Genomic DNA, 15,887 nt, shown 5'->3' with positions numbered 1-15,887 from the left:
CATATTATATATTCTTTATTTAATTGAATGCTAGTTGATTTCATTGCACTAAGTATAGAACTGGTCTATCTTGTCTGTATTGCTACAAGTTTCAGCACCTGTTAAGAAACCCACAATAGCAGTGTTATGAGCAAATGTCTACAATGAACAGTTTCAAAGAACGTATAGTGATTTCTAGCTCGTAGTGTGAAAAAAAGTATTTATTTGAATATCTCACGAAAAAAGTGAAATGAACTGAACTTTGAACTAGTTCAGAATTAAAATTGTGAACTTTGAACGTGAACTGTTCACTTTGAGCATGTATGAACTGAACTTGAACTAGTTCAGAAAAGCTGTGAACTGGCACAACACTGATGATTTATGACCTTTATGGTGGGAAATGGCGACCTCTGTTTGTGACTTTGTTTTCTGGTTGAATAGCACCATCTTGTGGTCCTACCAGGTACCGGCATGTCTGAACCGTCCCTCCCATGAAGTACTCCCACACTACGTAACGTTTCAGCGGATCTGAGTTTTTTTGGAAGGCAGAAAAAACACGTAGCCATACCCGTACGCGTGTAAACGGAGTGATATTGACTTTTTGGATGACAGCAAATTGAATAATGAACAGATCTGCTGTTGAAGACTGATCGGCAGTAGACAGTAAAACTTTTGATGGAGTTTATGTAGTTGATGCAGTCCAAACACAACACAGAGGCACTGAGGGGGATCGGAATTTACCGGTGACAAGTCTGGGAGGAGAAAAAAAGAAAAAGGATCTACACGTTACATGGAGTTTTAAAAAGCGTACTTCATTTTAATCACATTTGCAACCATAGTTCTGAAGACGTCAGTCGATGAAAGTGCTTTAACAAAGGGACAACTACAGCTTTTCCCCTTTCAGCTTGAACTTTGAGGAAACAAATCCAGCCATGGCGAAAAAGTATGATTTGCTTTACAAATTGTTACTCATTGGGGACAGCGGAGTGGGAAAAACATGTCTGATCATCCGTTTTGCTGAGGACAATTTCAATTCCACTTACATTTCCACCATTGGTACGTTGTCACTGTTTAATGTTTACCATGTAATCAAACACATTTCTGCACCAGTTCATGATTGGCCTGTCTGAAACTTAGGACATGAGTAAGACAAATATTTGCTGAATGCTGGCATTTAATTATTCCTCTATGTCATGCTGTACCGACTGGTTTCCCAGACTGCTTTCATGTCTCAACAAGTCCATGCTCTCTCATTTCTCTTTCTTTTTCCAGTCTGTCTCATCTTTTTTTGGTCTTTTGTGTCTTGTTGAATGTTTTTGCTCTGGCTTACCGTGTGTGCTGACTCTTCCCTGACCCTCTCCCCCATCTCTCCCTCAAATCTCATTCCTCTGTCTTGGCTCTCAAATGGTCGACCCACCCTCATTCCTATCTCTTATACCATCTCGACGTTCCCAGAAGAATGGTTGGCTTTCTGGCATGCATTTCTTTTTCTCTCACAGGACACCCTCCCTCCTCTGCCTCTGTCTGTCTGTCTGTCTGTCTGTCTGTCTGTCTGTCTGTCTGTCTGTCTGTCTGTCTGTCTGTCTGTCTGACAGCTTGTCCATGCAGCAGAAAATAATACCTAAGCTAAACTCAGTGTGTGATTCAGAGCTGCCTTTTCTATAAAAAATGTTTGTAAATGGTGGTCAAAATGTGATTATTCTCCACCAATGCATAAGTAACCTGTGTGTGTGTGTGTGTGTGTGTGTGTGTGTGTGTGTGTGTGTGTGTGTGTGTGTGTGTGTGTGTGTGTGTGTGTGTGTGTGTTTTTTAACTAATTGTCTCTCTAATCTTCCTAGGCATCGACTTTAAAGTGAAAACCATTGAAGTGGAAGGAAAGAAAGTGAAACTACAAGTCTGGTAAGAGATGATATGTGGTTGCTTGTGTAAAATGCTTAGTTTTTTTCTGAGAGGAAAGAGAAACCTCCCTACTGTCCAGATCTACTTCATGATCTGGACTTCATGACTGGGTTATGTCCATATGTCCGTCACACAGCCCAACAGAGAGAGTCCCTTTATGTTATGCAAAGCAAGTTTCAACTGAAACATTGGAGTTAAAGTTACTTTATTGAAGCCTTTGGGATGGAATTGTCTTAGAGAAATGGAAATTGCTGAATTAAGACCACATATCACAATAAAACACATTATATAAGAACACATGTGCAATCAGGGAGAGATAAACACAATCAACAAATCATCACAAGCCATTCACTACAAGAAGAGGAGGAGAAATTATTAAAGGCATACATCTCAAAAACATAGAGATGAAAATTATAAATAAGCAAACAAAAATCACATTAAATGTTTAAAAAATAAAATCTTTATTTGGCTAATTGACTCTTTATGCTTCTGTCCGTCCTCAGGAGTAACCCATTGATTAGTGTTACTGACATAGGGAGGAATTCTGCTTCAACAAATGGACCCTGTACCTCCATCCAGAAATGATTAGCACATACTCAGAGTTAATCACCTGATAAGCATCAGATAAAATCCTGTTGTCCATGCTGAATAGATAGCTCAAAACTGTCTTGGGGTGAGGGGTATGGAATATGGATGTTCCCATAATATTCCCTTCCAAATTATTAAGGCTGATTTGAGCCATAACCTATAAATATTACTATTGTGATAGCAGAGTAAAACATTTGTTTGAATGCATTGTTCTGCAACTTTCTTTTTACTTAACGTTTTCAGCACAATGTCATGCATCCGGCACATTTTTCTTACTCTGCCTGTGTGTGCTCTGTGCAGGGACACAGCAGGGCAGGAGAGATTCAAGACCATTACCACAGCCTACTACAGAGGAGCCATGGTGAGCACAGGATGCCAGCAGAACAAGCAAACTGGATATTCATGGCTGACATCACCATCGCTTTGTATTCGCTCTGTAACTTTAACTGACTCCTTTAAATCCTCTCTCTCAGGGCATCGTCCTGGTGTACGACATCACAGACGAGAAGTCCTTTGAAAACATCCAGAACTGGATGAAGAGCATTAAAGAAGTGAGACTCTTTCCAAACTGTTGGGGAAAGTTATCAGGAAATAGTTTTTTAGAAAACTATGTTTGGTCAGTAGTGCGGATATTAGTCATGAGTATGAGTCTTAACTTACTACAACAACAACAACAAAGCAGGGAACTTGCACAACAGGGGAATTTAAATGGTCAGTTAACCTAAATCATACCTAAAGCATATATTGCTTTTACCCCTGGTTGTCCCTTACTTCATATATTAAAGCTGCAATTACTAACAATAATTCTCGACTTACTTATGAATTTGGTTAAACAATGTCAGATGTTTTTTTTAAAGTAATCCAAAACCCAAATATGTTTAATTTATCAGTGTGTGTGACTCTTCGTTTAATTAAATGGCTTTTTATTTTATTTTAAAAACCTAACGGTATGCAAAAAAAGTTTTACTATGTGCCATTTAGGGACAGTATGTGCAAAAGAGGGCAGGATCTGAAGAGGGTTAGTTTGCATTTGACCAGGCAAGCTAAACCCTTTAACAGGAAGGGCTTCAGAGCTGTAAGAGCAGATTATTCTGGTTGTTTAGTGCAGACTTGACGCAAAGATGTGTTTTCCCCTACACTTTGATCTCTTCTTGAGTGTACACTCTGCTCATAAATTTAGTTGTAGACAAGAACTGAACATAATCAATTAACTGCATTCCCTCTTTCCCAGAATGCATCAGCTGGGGTCAGTCAAATGTTACTAGGCAATAAGTGCGACATTGAAGCAAAGCGGAAAGTTTCCAGGGAGACGGGAGAAAAGGTGAGATGACCAAACATAAACTTGACTATTCCCTATGTACTGTATGTGTTGTCGTATTTTCATTCCTGTTACACTGAAGTTTAGTGATTGTATGAGAGCGACTCGTTGCCTCTTTGTATCTTTTTTCTTACACATGAGGCAGTTATTGTTTGAGAACGATATTGAGTGTATCAGATTTCGCATTTACTTTACATAAGAAGCAGGAGGTGATTGTTTGCCATATTCTGACGTACTGTTATATTATCTATTGTTGGCAGTTGGCAAAAGATCATGGCATCAGGTTCTTCGAAACAAGTGCAAAGTCCAGCATCAATGTGGACGAGGTGAGCCAGAATATAACCAATGACTAACAAAACAATGTCTCCATACCTCATTAGACTTAGCTCATGAGCTGTTATGTTATCATGTGGATTCTTCTAAAATGCTAAACACTTTCTTTCTATGTTTGCTTTAGTCTTTCCTCGCATTGGCACTTGACATACTACAGAAATCAAGCAAGAAACAAGTAAGTTAGAATAGAAAAAATACCATGCTGAAGCATTTGCTCCTCCCTCAATATAGGACTTTATGTTATACATGACTGTAATTTCCTCTCTTTGTCTATGTCTCCTTCTCTGACAGGGCCCCACAGGCCGAGAGGTGAAAATCACAAGCAGTACAGAGAAAAAAGCCTCCAAATGTGCTCTTCTCTAGATATAAGGTTGCCCAGCAGACGTAAGATTACGCCATACAAAACTAAGAGCACATCAGTATTACTTGGAAGAAATACAGCAGGTTTTCTGTCTGCATCTAGTGGGCTCACATATGAAATACAAACAGCTGCTAAATGTGAAAACACCAAACCAAGAAATTTTGTTTCCTGAGCTGAAATTTAAAAAACGTGGTGATGCCTGTATTTCCAATTGAGCGTATCTTATGCTACAGCTACTGCGGTAGTGTTATGTATCATGTATTGTATTATAGTATCATCAATATGTTGCAAAGATGGGGTCTTTGAAGACTTTAAAGAGATATCTGACACAGCATTTCACCAAGCAGTTTCCATCATGTTTAATTGAGCTATACATTTTTATTTCCACCTTGTTTTTCTCTGGCTTCTCACAACATTATTATCTCTACAACAGCATCGCTTGCTGACTTTAGAGAACTTTAGCTGTGTTTTTTTAAACAATTAGTTCTGTAAAAAAAAAAGAGAGCCAGCTTTTTGGGGCTTGTGGAAAAGGTTTGGAAAGTGGTTTTATCTGCTTGATTTCTCACTGTAGGCTCATACATTCTGTTGGACTATTTAAGTACTAAACAGGCAGATCCCTTTTTGTATTCTAAGATTTGTATAATATTATATCAGGAAACACAGACAAGTTGGCATCCCATTCTTGCAGTAACATACAGGATAGGGATCAATTCCATTGTTGATGTTGTGCCAATCAAATTAATTAAATGTTTCAATATTTTATTTAATCCATCAGAATCTACGGTAGCAGATATAACATTCCACCCACAGTGTATAATGTGGACATTTCTGGGTGACATCGTAAGAGAAGTTGATGAATGCATGAGGTTTAATCTGAAACAAACACGGGTGGTAAACAAGCTTTGTTTTAACAAATGAATGATTGAGAATGTGGATGATAGGAACAGAGATAAGTGCAATATGAGAAGATGAGTGGAGAGATGAAACAATGATGGATAAAGCAAGTGAATGGACAGGATGTGAGGGAAGCAACAGCGTTCACATGTCCCTCACTTCAAATTGATTTAGTGGGTCTTGCCTTTTATCTGAAGTGCCTGGTTAAACTCTAAAACTACCACACATTAGCCACATCTGACAAGACAGTCCCCCTGTTCAAGCAATTTCAGATAATTCAAAATGACTCTGACTAATGGTGCTCATCTGATCCGGACAGACATACTGGATTCCCTGTATCTGCCTTTTATATATTTCTTTAACATTCAGTGTCTTTTAAGACCCGCCACACACTTTTGTATGTACATTTCCAGACCTGCTACTTGATAAATAAAAAAATTAACATTAACATAATGAGTGTGTTGTCATTTGTCTGTTGGTCAGTACAAAACAACAAGCTATTTTTTTTGTTTGGGGAAAAGAAAGTGTCAGGTGTAGCAACAGAGGATTCCAGGATGGATAGATATCCAACAATGTGGCATTGTTGATGTATTATTTTAAAGGTCAATGCTGTGATGTGTTTTAGAAATGTACTTGTTATTTTGTGGCTGTTTAGCACTCAGGTTATTTCAAGATTTATTCTATGTCTTTATAATGAAATCAACAAAAGTTAACATGCAAAGAGAATCAGAAACATAACATATAGGCCACATAAACCAAGCAAACACAAAAAATAATGTATTGCAAGTTCATCGTGTATTATGCATGTTTTCTTTTCAAAACTTCCTTATTCATCATTATCAGCCTTTGGGAAACAACTGTACTTTGAGTTATTTAGTATCAGTAAAGAACAAGAAACCCCAAACAACAACAACAACACAGGGTAATAATAGAGCAAGAAAAACGAAATTGAAACAGGAATATAGGCATTTTTGATACAAGTGTTTGAAGGCCTACTATAAAAAGTACAAATTCCCTTTAAATCCAGATGCCAAGTATACACATACCAGGACTCTTACATAACTGGAATGTGTCAACATATAGGCCTATAAGTATATGCAGCTAAATGTGGTTTCCTCCCACAACAAAAGAAAGGGGCCCACATTGTACAGCACTTTTTTTTAGATCCTTTAAGTGTGTGTTTGATTGCAGATTGCAGTTACAGGGCAGAAAGTGGCTTTGTGTTTCAAGGACACTAATGGACACTTGGAGGAAGTCATGTCTGTTGTCCTGCTGGATATGAAAACTAAAACAGGCACCAGTAATACATACTCATTCTCATTTCTAGGACCCACCTATTCCTTCTGTTTAACCATTGTCCTGCCAATAGCATCGATCAGTGAGTACCCCCACCCCCTTATTGCAGCAGCAGGAACCTGTCGCTAGGCAACTGCCCCTCCTTTCCAGCATCAGCACCACGACGCTGCCTGCCGCATCTTCAAGCTCATACACGTCCTCTGCGTGCCTTGTCATCACGCAGGGCAGGTTTCGGTTTGCAAACACGATACATCTCGTTCCCAGAGCTGTAGCGAGGAACACAGGAGGACAGGGCTGCAGAGGGAGGGGCGAGTTAAAAGAAGAAGAATTGGAGAACACACTCGGTTGGACTTAAAGATGTTATCCCGGATATAGGTAGGCTATGTTGTTATGTGACGTCTGGTGGTGGGAGGCAGTAAGGTAAACGTCCGGGATACACACACACGCTCACAAACACACGGGCTGAACGGGATGCCCGCGTGACTGCAGGGAGGGAAGAGGCGGTGGAGGAGGAGAGGGGGGGGGGTCTAGGTGCGTGTGTGGACCATCGCAAAACCCCCGAGGCGGAGTTGTCAAAGATAGAAAGCTGTGAGGAAAGAACATTTCCTGCCAGGCTGCTATTTTTGGTGCAGTTTGAAAATCGATGTAGGATATTTGTTTCCTGTTCACGTCGAGGTGATTAGTCTCGCTTTCCCGAACGAACCGATGTAATCTTGGGGCTTTGATCTCCACACCGTCTTCTTTTTTTTTTGCCTTGACAGGATGAGGACCAAACATAAAGTCGCACATGTTTGGATGATGCTCCTCCTGGTGATTAGAAACACGGACTTACCGGCTCCTGTCATCTCTGATTGCTGGGGGAGAAACGAGTGATCAGCTGCTCTCTTTGGGACGCTTTTAAATCTGCGGCCTGCTGCTCGGGTATCCAGTTACCGCAATGCCACTGACGAGAGGAGGAAGAGGTGGAAGGCAGAAGATGGATAAAAGGGACCCTCAAAAATCTGACAATATTGACAATTATGCATAGGTTGCCCAAAAACTTGCCTCATTCATGCGATTGTGTTTTAATCATTGAATCATAGACTGGATTCTTAAGGCTATATTGGCCTTTGATCTATATGGGCTAAAAGAGATATTCTATTGACTCAGTCTATGTTATCATGGCTGAAAATGAGCTTATTGTGGTGGCTGTGAGTGTGTAGTGGCTGCTCAATTCTCAACTTTCTGCTGACAAAGTTCTTGGACTCACTCACTAGACTATAGCGCACACCATGGGGCATTGCGCAGAACCTATGGTACCTGCCAGTAGAGAGCTTGGTGCATAATTGTGACGAAGTGGAGCTCTGAAGCCAGGATTTATGTCTCTCCCACTTCTACTCGCCTGCACTTCTACCCACACAGCTGAATTTGGTTTTCTAAACTCAGAGTAAACCTCTCCCAGCCACCTCCACACACACACACACACACACACACACACACACACACACACACACACACACACACACACACACACACACACACACACACACACACACACACACACACACACACACACATACAATAGCCTGACATGCCTTCACCGTCGGACTCCAGCAGCGTGGCTTCGGCCTCGGGGTCTCGAGGTTGGTCTGACAGCCGCAGGGGCATGTCGGGCCGGGGGCCTGGTGGGGCACGGCTGCTCCTCTACCTGGGGCTTTGCCACCTGGGCCTCGGGGCCATGGTCCTGGCCTTCTCTTTCACCAGCATGGCCTTCACCTCTTCAGCTCGCGTCAGGCAGTCTTGTCCATTTTGGGCTGGATTCTTTGTAAGTGTAAAACTCACTGAAAACATACAGTATTTTGAATATCACAGCAGAGATACTGAATGTTGTGTTTTCTGATTGGCTGCAGGTGGTGGCATCAGGAATAGTTGGAATAATCTCATGGAGGAGACCTCTGACACTGGTGGTATGTATAGTTCTGATTAAAGGAGCATCAAAGTCTGTTAGCTATAGGTGAAAAACCATATGCCATGGAGGAATGCTGGATTTACAGGTTAAAGAGAAAACAAAGAGACTCAGAAAACCACAGATGTGTCAACCAAATCTGACTACAAATATGACCACTATAATATCAACTCAAGTGAAAGCTTGAGAAATCATCTCTCCACAAGGTCTCTTATGTTGCTCTGTGCCATCATTCATATAAGATCTTCTTCAGCAGATGAGGTTGTCAAGGAATTTTTACATCCTTGAGTTTTCATTTATTATTAACATGTTAAGTACTTCTCTTCCATTTTAGATTAAACTGTGATTCTGACTTTGAAATCAGAAGAAAAAAATGTATGGTGCTTCCAGTATTTCTAAGGGGCCCCATTTTACAAGGTTTTTGACTATATCTATGTACACATTCAGCAAAAAAATAGAAACTAAGAAATCTACAGCAAATTTGGGAGTGGTTGATCTTGCTATGACATGGAGGGCATAATGTTTCCATTGTGTTTGAGAGGAATGGGGTGATGCACTGTCAAATCTGAAGCTGGTCTTTTGTCCAAGTTTATCTGTTCTTTTCTCTTTGTGTGAAAGTTGTGTATTACAACTTTCACACAAATTACAATCCAGGTAACTTCACTGACTTCTCCATGGCTGAAAGTATGTTTATCACTGAAATCACCTAGTCTATGACAGAAGAATTCAACTTTGCACACTCTCTTCCCTACATTGCATGTGTTTTCTCAACCTCCTCCTCATCAAAATGTGGCTCTGTGTTCCCCCACAGGTGTCACTGTTCATGCTGTTGTCTGCAGTGTGTGTGATCCTCAGTCTGGCCGGCTCCATGCTCTCCTGTCAGAACGCACAGATGGTCAAGTCCATGCTCACCTGCCAGGTACACGACATTACTCAAGTGTTGTCTTCTGCCACATGCTGAAATGCCCTTGAAAGCCAGATGCACAGGGAACGTGTCAGGAATAATTTTGAATGTGTATTTAGTGTTCAGTGTTGAACTTCACACCAATCCTCTGTTTGGGAATGTGTGTAGGTGGAGAATGGTCTGTGTGTGTGTTGTGCGCCCACTCAGTCCTGCTCCATCACAGAGGAGGAAACCCTGGTCCTCTACCTGAATGCTGACTGTCACTCGGTCAGACATCAGCTAAAGGTAAGTCATTTCTTTCTATGCAGGAGATAGAAAGGAGTTTTCATGTTGTAATGATTCCTGATGTGCAAACTGCCCATTCAAATATGTGTTGAAGGACAAAGTTCTTGTTTTTTATGCACAAATGTATTCAAAAGTCTATCTAAATCTAAGTAAAGCCATTAGGGTTATACACATGTACTTATTGATAAGATCTTCAGGGACAATGCAAAAATCACATGATACATTTTTGACCAAGGCTAATTTGAGACCCTTTTCCCTGGTTAGCCTTTACTGCATATCCTTCCATTGCAGCTCAACAGGGAAAAACAAAACAAGTTTCAGTGTTTATATCGGGCATGGGAAACTGACTTTAGTTTTAAAACAGACTGGGATAAAGGTGAATCTATCATATAAATATGAAATACTCCCACTAATAAAATGCCATGGTGAGATTCTGATTTTCTGAATGCATATTTCTCCAAAGGACCTTTTGTTCAGCGCATGCGGTCTCAGCATTCTCTCCACCATCATCTGCACTCTGTCCACTGTAACCTGCAGTATCCACATATTCTCTCTGGACCTTGTGCACCTGGTGAGTACAGACACAGCACATTTTACATTTACCAGGCAGGCTTTTCCCCCCCACAAATGACAAGCACTCAGCAATAAACTACACCGCTGCACATTTGAGTACAGACTTGTACTGTATTGAAGCTCATTACATTTATCTGCTGAATGATTTTGATATGTTTTCCTTTTTTCCCTGCCTAGCTGGCCCCACATCGCTCTCGTTCAGTCAACCCAGAATGCACCACTCCTCAGGACGCCTTCCTGACCAACATCATGGACTTTGAAGAGTTTGTCCCACCCATCCCTCCGCCCCCATACTATCCTCCAGAGTACACCTGCAGCTCTGAAACAGACGCTCAGAGGTACCACCTTCAATAAATGTTTTAATACTTCAACATTAATAATGTGCATTGTGTCATACAGGGTTCATACAAGTATTCAAAGTGTTTAATCTACAAATGTTGTTGTGGTTTCAACGTAAGGAATTCATTTATTGTCCTTATACAATGCTTGGTGTTTAATATGACCAAAGATATATAGATAATTAAAAGAAAACAATCCTGTATTGATATTTGTTTGTTGTCTCCTGGCATCTTACACCAGACATGGAGCAATGGGAGCTAGCTTAACATTGATTAATTGTGATCAAAAAATATATTATAAAGAGCTGATAAAAATAAACATTGATGCTGTGGGTGTAACATAATTATTTATTATGGAAATGTTTTTGTTTGAAAGAAAGGAACCCTTTAATAGCCATTCAAACTATTAGAATACTTACACATTGAACATCATTAAGTGTGCAAAATAATGATTGTTTGATATTTTTTAATTAACGCTCAGCATCACGTATAATGGCTCCATGGAGAGCCCTGTTCCTCTCTACCCCACCGACTGCCCCCCTCCTTATGAAGCTGTGATGGGACAAAGAGCTGCAAGCCAGGTGAGTTTGTGTGTGTGTGTGTGTGTGTGTGTGTGTGTGTGTGTGTGTATGTGTGTGTGTGTGTGTGTGTGTGTGTGTGTGTGTGTGTGTGTGTGTGTGTGTGTGTGTGTGTGTGTGTGTGTGTGTGGTGGGTGTGTGTGTGGGTGTGTGTGTGTGTTTAATTCAATGCTATCCTTGTTTATTTTGATTATCAAGGCAACAGTGTTTGACCACCACGGCACTGAGCTATCTGGAGAGAGAGGAACTTCTACTGCCTTCAGTGGAGAAGGTGAGAAGATGTTCATCCTAAAATTTGTAAATGTGCTGATGGGATATTTGGAGAGGGCCACTGTTTCAGAATCAGTGAGTGTATATTTTAAGCAGCAATTTATGCATAAATTATATCTGTATTTCAAAAGGTGAAACTGAAAATCATGAAACATATAGCAACATTTAATTTAATAAAACAAGCCATTAACTTAATTCAGTTATCACTTAGGTAAACAAAATAAAGAGAAGCTTACTATAAATATAAAGCATAATATGTTTCTCAATATAACGAAGTACCTTTATTTATTAGTGTCCATGGACAGTGGATCTCTGTTGATGTCAGAGATCGTGGACATCCCTGATGACTCCTCTCCCTCTGAGGACTCCTGTCTTATGGAGGTTGGGCTAAGGACCCATGGGGAGAGGGGCCACAGGAACATGAGTGAAGGGGGAGACGTTGGAGACAGCGGGGAGTACATCAGCTTTCGTGGTCCCCCGTCTCAGACGCCCGAAAGTCCTTTGGCAGGTGGGCCGAGAGCCAGACGCTTCATCAGAGGAGAGAGGTCGAACTCCTGCTCTTCACCCAGCACAGCAACCACCACATACAGGTGAGGATCCACGCATATACAGACACTATTCTTTAATTTAAAAATATATTAAATTGTATTTGTATAGCACCTTTTTATAAAAGAAATGCAGCAGAGAGTGCTCTACAAAAAGGGTAATTCAACAGCTCTAAAGTTGATGTTTTAATGCTCTCCTCTGTCCCGCAGGTCTCCATTATTGCGTCGCCAGGCAGTGATAGCTAGTAGCTGTTCCCAGCTTGAGGCGATCGGGAAATCCAGCTCTCCACAGCGATCCTCCATCCCAGAGTTTCGAATTCAGCCCTCCACTCCCTCACGCCCAGGAGCTACCCCAAACCCCTCTGCTCCTCCCATTTCATCCTCAGCTACATGTGAGCAGAGTGCTGGTGAAAGTTATGGGCCTCCGCTAACAGGTCAACCATTGTACCTTCGACGAAAACCCGGGAAGATTGAAAAGAATGGAGAGCGGGTAAGAAGGGATAGTGAAGGGCTCCTGCGTCTTGTGAGGTCACACAGTGAACCAGGCCTCGGCTCTTCCACCGACACAGGTAAGTCAGTCAAGAAAAGGAGTACATCTCCTCTGTACCATTTTATTGTACATAACCTGTCCTTGTATTTCCTCTTTTCTAGTTGACTTTGGCTCTGGAGACAGCAAAGTATCCATGGACACAGGTAAGAGCTGCGGCAAGATCTGTTTGTTGCATGTCATTACTGTGTCTCTCTTTCAATCTCACTTTTCACATTTAGCTTTCCAATTAAAGGCAAAAAAAGCCAAGAAAGGAAAACCATTCTAAATTGTTTAAATTAGATATAATTCAACAAATATGCGCCTAATGACTTTCATTTATCAAACCCTCTTAGAAACTATTGCAGATTCTACACTGACCGGTCACTGGGTAAAATGTGATTTATGATTATATCTCACAAGATCTAAACAAGCAGTGATTTGATTTCAGATTGATCAATTAGACTCCGCTGAGGAAACAATAATGAGCCTCACCAGTTCCTCATTTACATGGATTTATCAATTGAAGCACTCTGATTTATGAATGTTGTGCTTATGAATAGATTAGTATATGACAGAAAGGTAGTTATACTGCTTTCCTATTTTGCAGTTTATTTAGTAATGTATATTTATTTCATGCTTATTTTGGTAAGTCATTTTGGCTTTATCTCTCCCTAAATCCCTTATCTGACAAGCAAAAGGATGAGTAAATATGCAAAAATATTTGTCTTGGTCTCTGATAGGTCCATCCTCTGAGGCATTTCTTCTGCCCCGCACCTCTTTGAATCCTGCTGCAGCTCTGCCAAGGAAAAGCAGCATGAAATCTGCAGCCACAGGGGTTCCAGTCCCTGCTAAACATCCCCCCACCCCACCACTGCATTTACCTAAAGACTGTCACCGTTCCCTGGGAGACCTTAAGGTAAAAAAAACATGATACAGAAACAATAAAAAGTGCTTAAGTTGTTCTTCACATGGAAGTCTTAGCAAAACCTGGTCTTATTTATCTCCTCTTTTTTTACTTTTCCTTCAGGTGACTCGAGGTCTTGTGGCTCGCTTCCTGCAGCGCTCCAAACGCAACATATCACCCTCCTCCGAGCACGCTGGGAGCACAGGGCAAGGGCCTAAGAGAAGGAGTGTAGTTGAGGGTGCTGCCACCAACCATCTGCAATTGGAACAAGTATGAAACCATCTTTGATTCAGCTGATTTATTTCCCTGTCTCCAGCTCACTTCATCAGAAAAATTCAGTGTTTTGGCGAGTTAAACCATATCCACTTGGCATAAATATTTGTTTGACAAACTCATCTCCAGGTGTTGCTGACCCCTTGGAGCACCAGCCGAGGACACCCCAATCATCACTCACATCACTCTCATCGCCGTGGACACCACCATTCCCATAGTGACAGTCGACATAACCGGCACCACGGCAGTCAAGCACCAGAGGGAATACACCTTCGAAGCTGTGGAGATTTAAGCTACTCGTCCTCTGCGTCACTTTGCCGACTAGTGACACCTCATCCACCGCATGGGTCATCGGGAGCTCTGTACTCAGAGTCTGCACTGTGAGCAGGGGGAAGGAGGGATGGAGGAGGAAAATTGGAAGAATATGAGTTGATAGGGTTGTTAGGAAGTTAGGAGGCAGGCTAATGAAAGTCTGAGACGGTTGAGTGGCGATATCTAGCTCTAGAAATGGGAAAGTGTTCCCTTCTTTTCCTCTTTGGTCAGTTTGCCGAAACCAAGTGTCCAAATGGCCTTATTCAGTGGTGCTCTTTATCACTCTGAACATCAGCCCAAAGCTCACACTATTTCACTGCTCAACATCAGTGAAAGAGTCACTAAATGCCTGGCAGTGGGTCCCTGTTCGAACAGCAAATGGGAAGCATCTTTTCTGCTGTATTCTCCACTCCCCCTCTCTGATCAGCAGACATATTTTTCCCCAAGACTGGATACAGAACTCGACCAACATTCATGCTTCAACAACCACTTACTCACATGTACATTCGGTAAACTGCATTATTATGGGTTGCTATATACTTCTGGCTCTTTTGTACATTGCTATTCATCCACCGGATCACTCAGGTGAAGTGATCATGGAAACACTTATTTTTTGTCTTTCATTGATCAAAAAAAGGACCTCAATAGACATATAGTTAGCTGAGTATATAATGTAAGATGAACAGACGAGATTGCATTTGCACATGGAAACATCTTTACTGAGTTGCTAATTTTGTCTTTTATTTTCACAATTCAGATACCCACACTCTCCACATTTTTCCACTTTCACACTGGCCTTCAAAAAGGCAGCCAGCATTTTTAACATTGACATTAATGCACGCCTCAGACACATGCTAAGCGTTTGAAATGTATTCTCTGTTGGTGGCCCTTGGACATGGTGGTATGATTTGCATATGTGCATGTTTTGCTACAGCCCCCGAAATACAGCAGGAACCTTGTGCATTCAACCCTGACCGTCTGTGAAACTACGTAACACGTCCTCAGAATGTCTTTAACTGCATGTTTGACGATGCTTATATCTTTTTTTTCCTCTTGCACCCAAGACTATGATAGTATCCATAGGAGATGTGTTTGTGTTATAGATAGCTGAAGGGGAAGGTCAGAGTCAAAATGCGCTGTGCTCCCAAAGTTTTCTGTCAGATGGCTCAAATAATGTCTCTGCAACCTAATTTGATTTTGATAGGGTTTGAAAATTAGTGCACAGGCATCTCTGTGACACTGGCTAAAGCAGGAGGATCCTGGAAGGTAAAAGGAGTACATTGCACTGTCACTCTGATGACAAGACGAGTCTCTTGCAATAAATGTACAGACAAATGTGTTTTGGGTTCGGGTTTGCACTATGTGTTGGTACGGTTTCTCTTTGAACTTGAGGGGGTTGTGGATAGGAGGTAAATGAACAAAAACTTGGGCTGATGAGAGTGAACATTTGTTGGTTTTGGCAGCTCTACATTTTGAAGTATATTAATATTTGTGTCAGATGGAGTTATTTCTTTTTTGGAAAGTATTTTTCGTGTGCTCACTAAGTGATGATAATGGCTCCATATCAGTAAAGACACAGTTTGAAAACATTCATATGTATGTACCTAATTTAAAAAATCTACACACTTACACTTAGCCTGCACACAGAAATAGGCACAACATACACCCCCTTATTAAGGTACTAAGCTGTATTTCTACCTCCTGTCTTGCAAAAAACATTATTTATTTAAATAAGTATATATATGTATGGCAGGCTTAACAGG

General features: G+C 41.1%; 2 protein-coding genes across 2 annotated transcripts; both read left to right on the top strand.

The window, feature by feature from the left end:
- The first annotated feature begins 483 nt into the window (after window positions 1-483).
- On the top strand, window positions 484-5,814 carry rab13 (RAB13, member RAS oncogene family). The gene is made up of 8 exons (XM_063879496.1): window positions 484-1,035; window positions 1,818-1,878; window positions 2,767-2,827; window positions 2,940-3,017; window positions 3,698-3,787; window positions 4,045-4,110; window positions 4,242-4,292; window positions 4,409-5,814. The coding sequence occupies exons 1-8, from the start codon at window positions 912-914 to the stop codon at window positions 4,478-4,480; spliced, it is 603 nt and encodes a 200-aa protein (XP_063735566.1). The 5' UTR covers window positions 484-911; the 3' UTR covers window positions 4,481-5,814.
- A 2,424-nt stretch (window positions 5,815-8,238) lies between these two features.
- fam189b (family with sequence similarity 189 member B) lies at window positions 8,239-15,713 on the top strand. Its single transcript, XM_063879980.1, has 14 exons — window positions 8,239-8,472; window positions 8,558-8,614; window positions 9,425-9,532; window positions 9,686-9,802; window positions 10,266-10,373; window positions 10,553-10,713; window positions 11,195-11,294; window positions 11,490-11,562; window positions 11,854-12,151; window positions 12,317-12,675; window positions 12,758-12,799; window positions 13,376-13,551; window positions 13,663-13,809; window positions 13,942-15,713. The coding sequence occupies exons 1-14, from the start codon at window positions 8,239-8,241 to the stop codon at window positions 14,194-14,196; spliced, it is 2,235 nt and encodes a 744-aa protein (XP_063736050.1). The 3' UTR covers window positions 14,197-15,713.
- Window positions 15,714-15,887: the final 174 nt, after the last annotated feature.

This window comes from Eleginops maclovinus, chromosome 3 (genome assembly GCF_036324505.1).
Source record: "Eleginops maclovinus isolate JMC-PN-2008 ecotype Puerto Natales chromosome 3, JC_Emac_rtc_rv5, whole genome shotgun sequence".
Classification (NCBI taxonomy): Eukaryota; Metazoa; Chordata; class Actinopteri; order Perciformes; family Eleginopidae; genus Eleginops; species Eleginops maclovinus.
The sequence above is the reverse complement of the archived record's forward strand: the minus strand, read 5'-3'. Positions and strand labels throughout refer to the sequence as shown.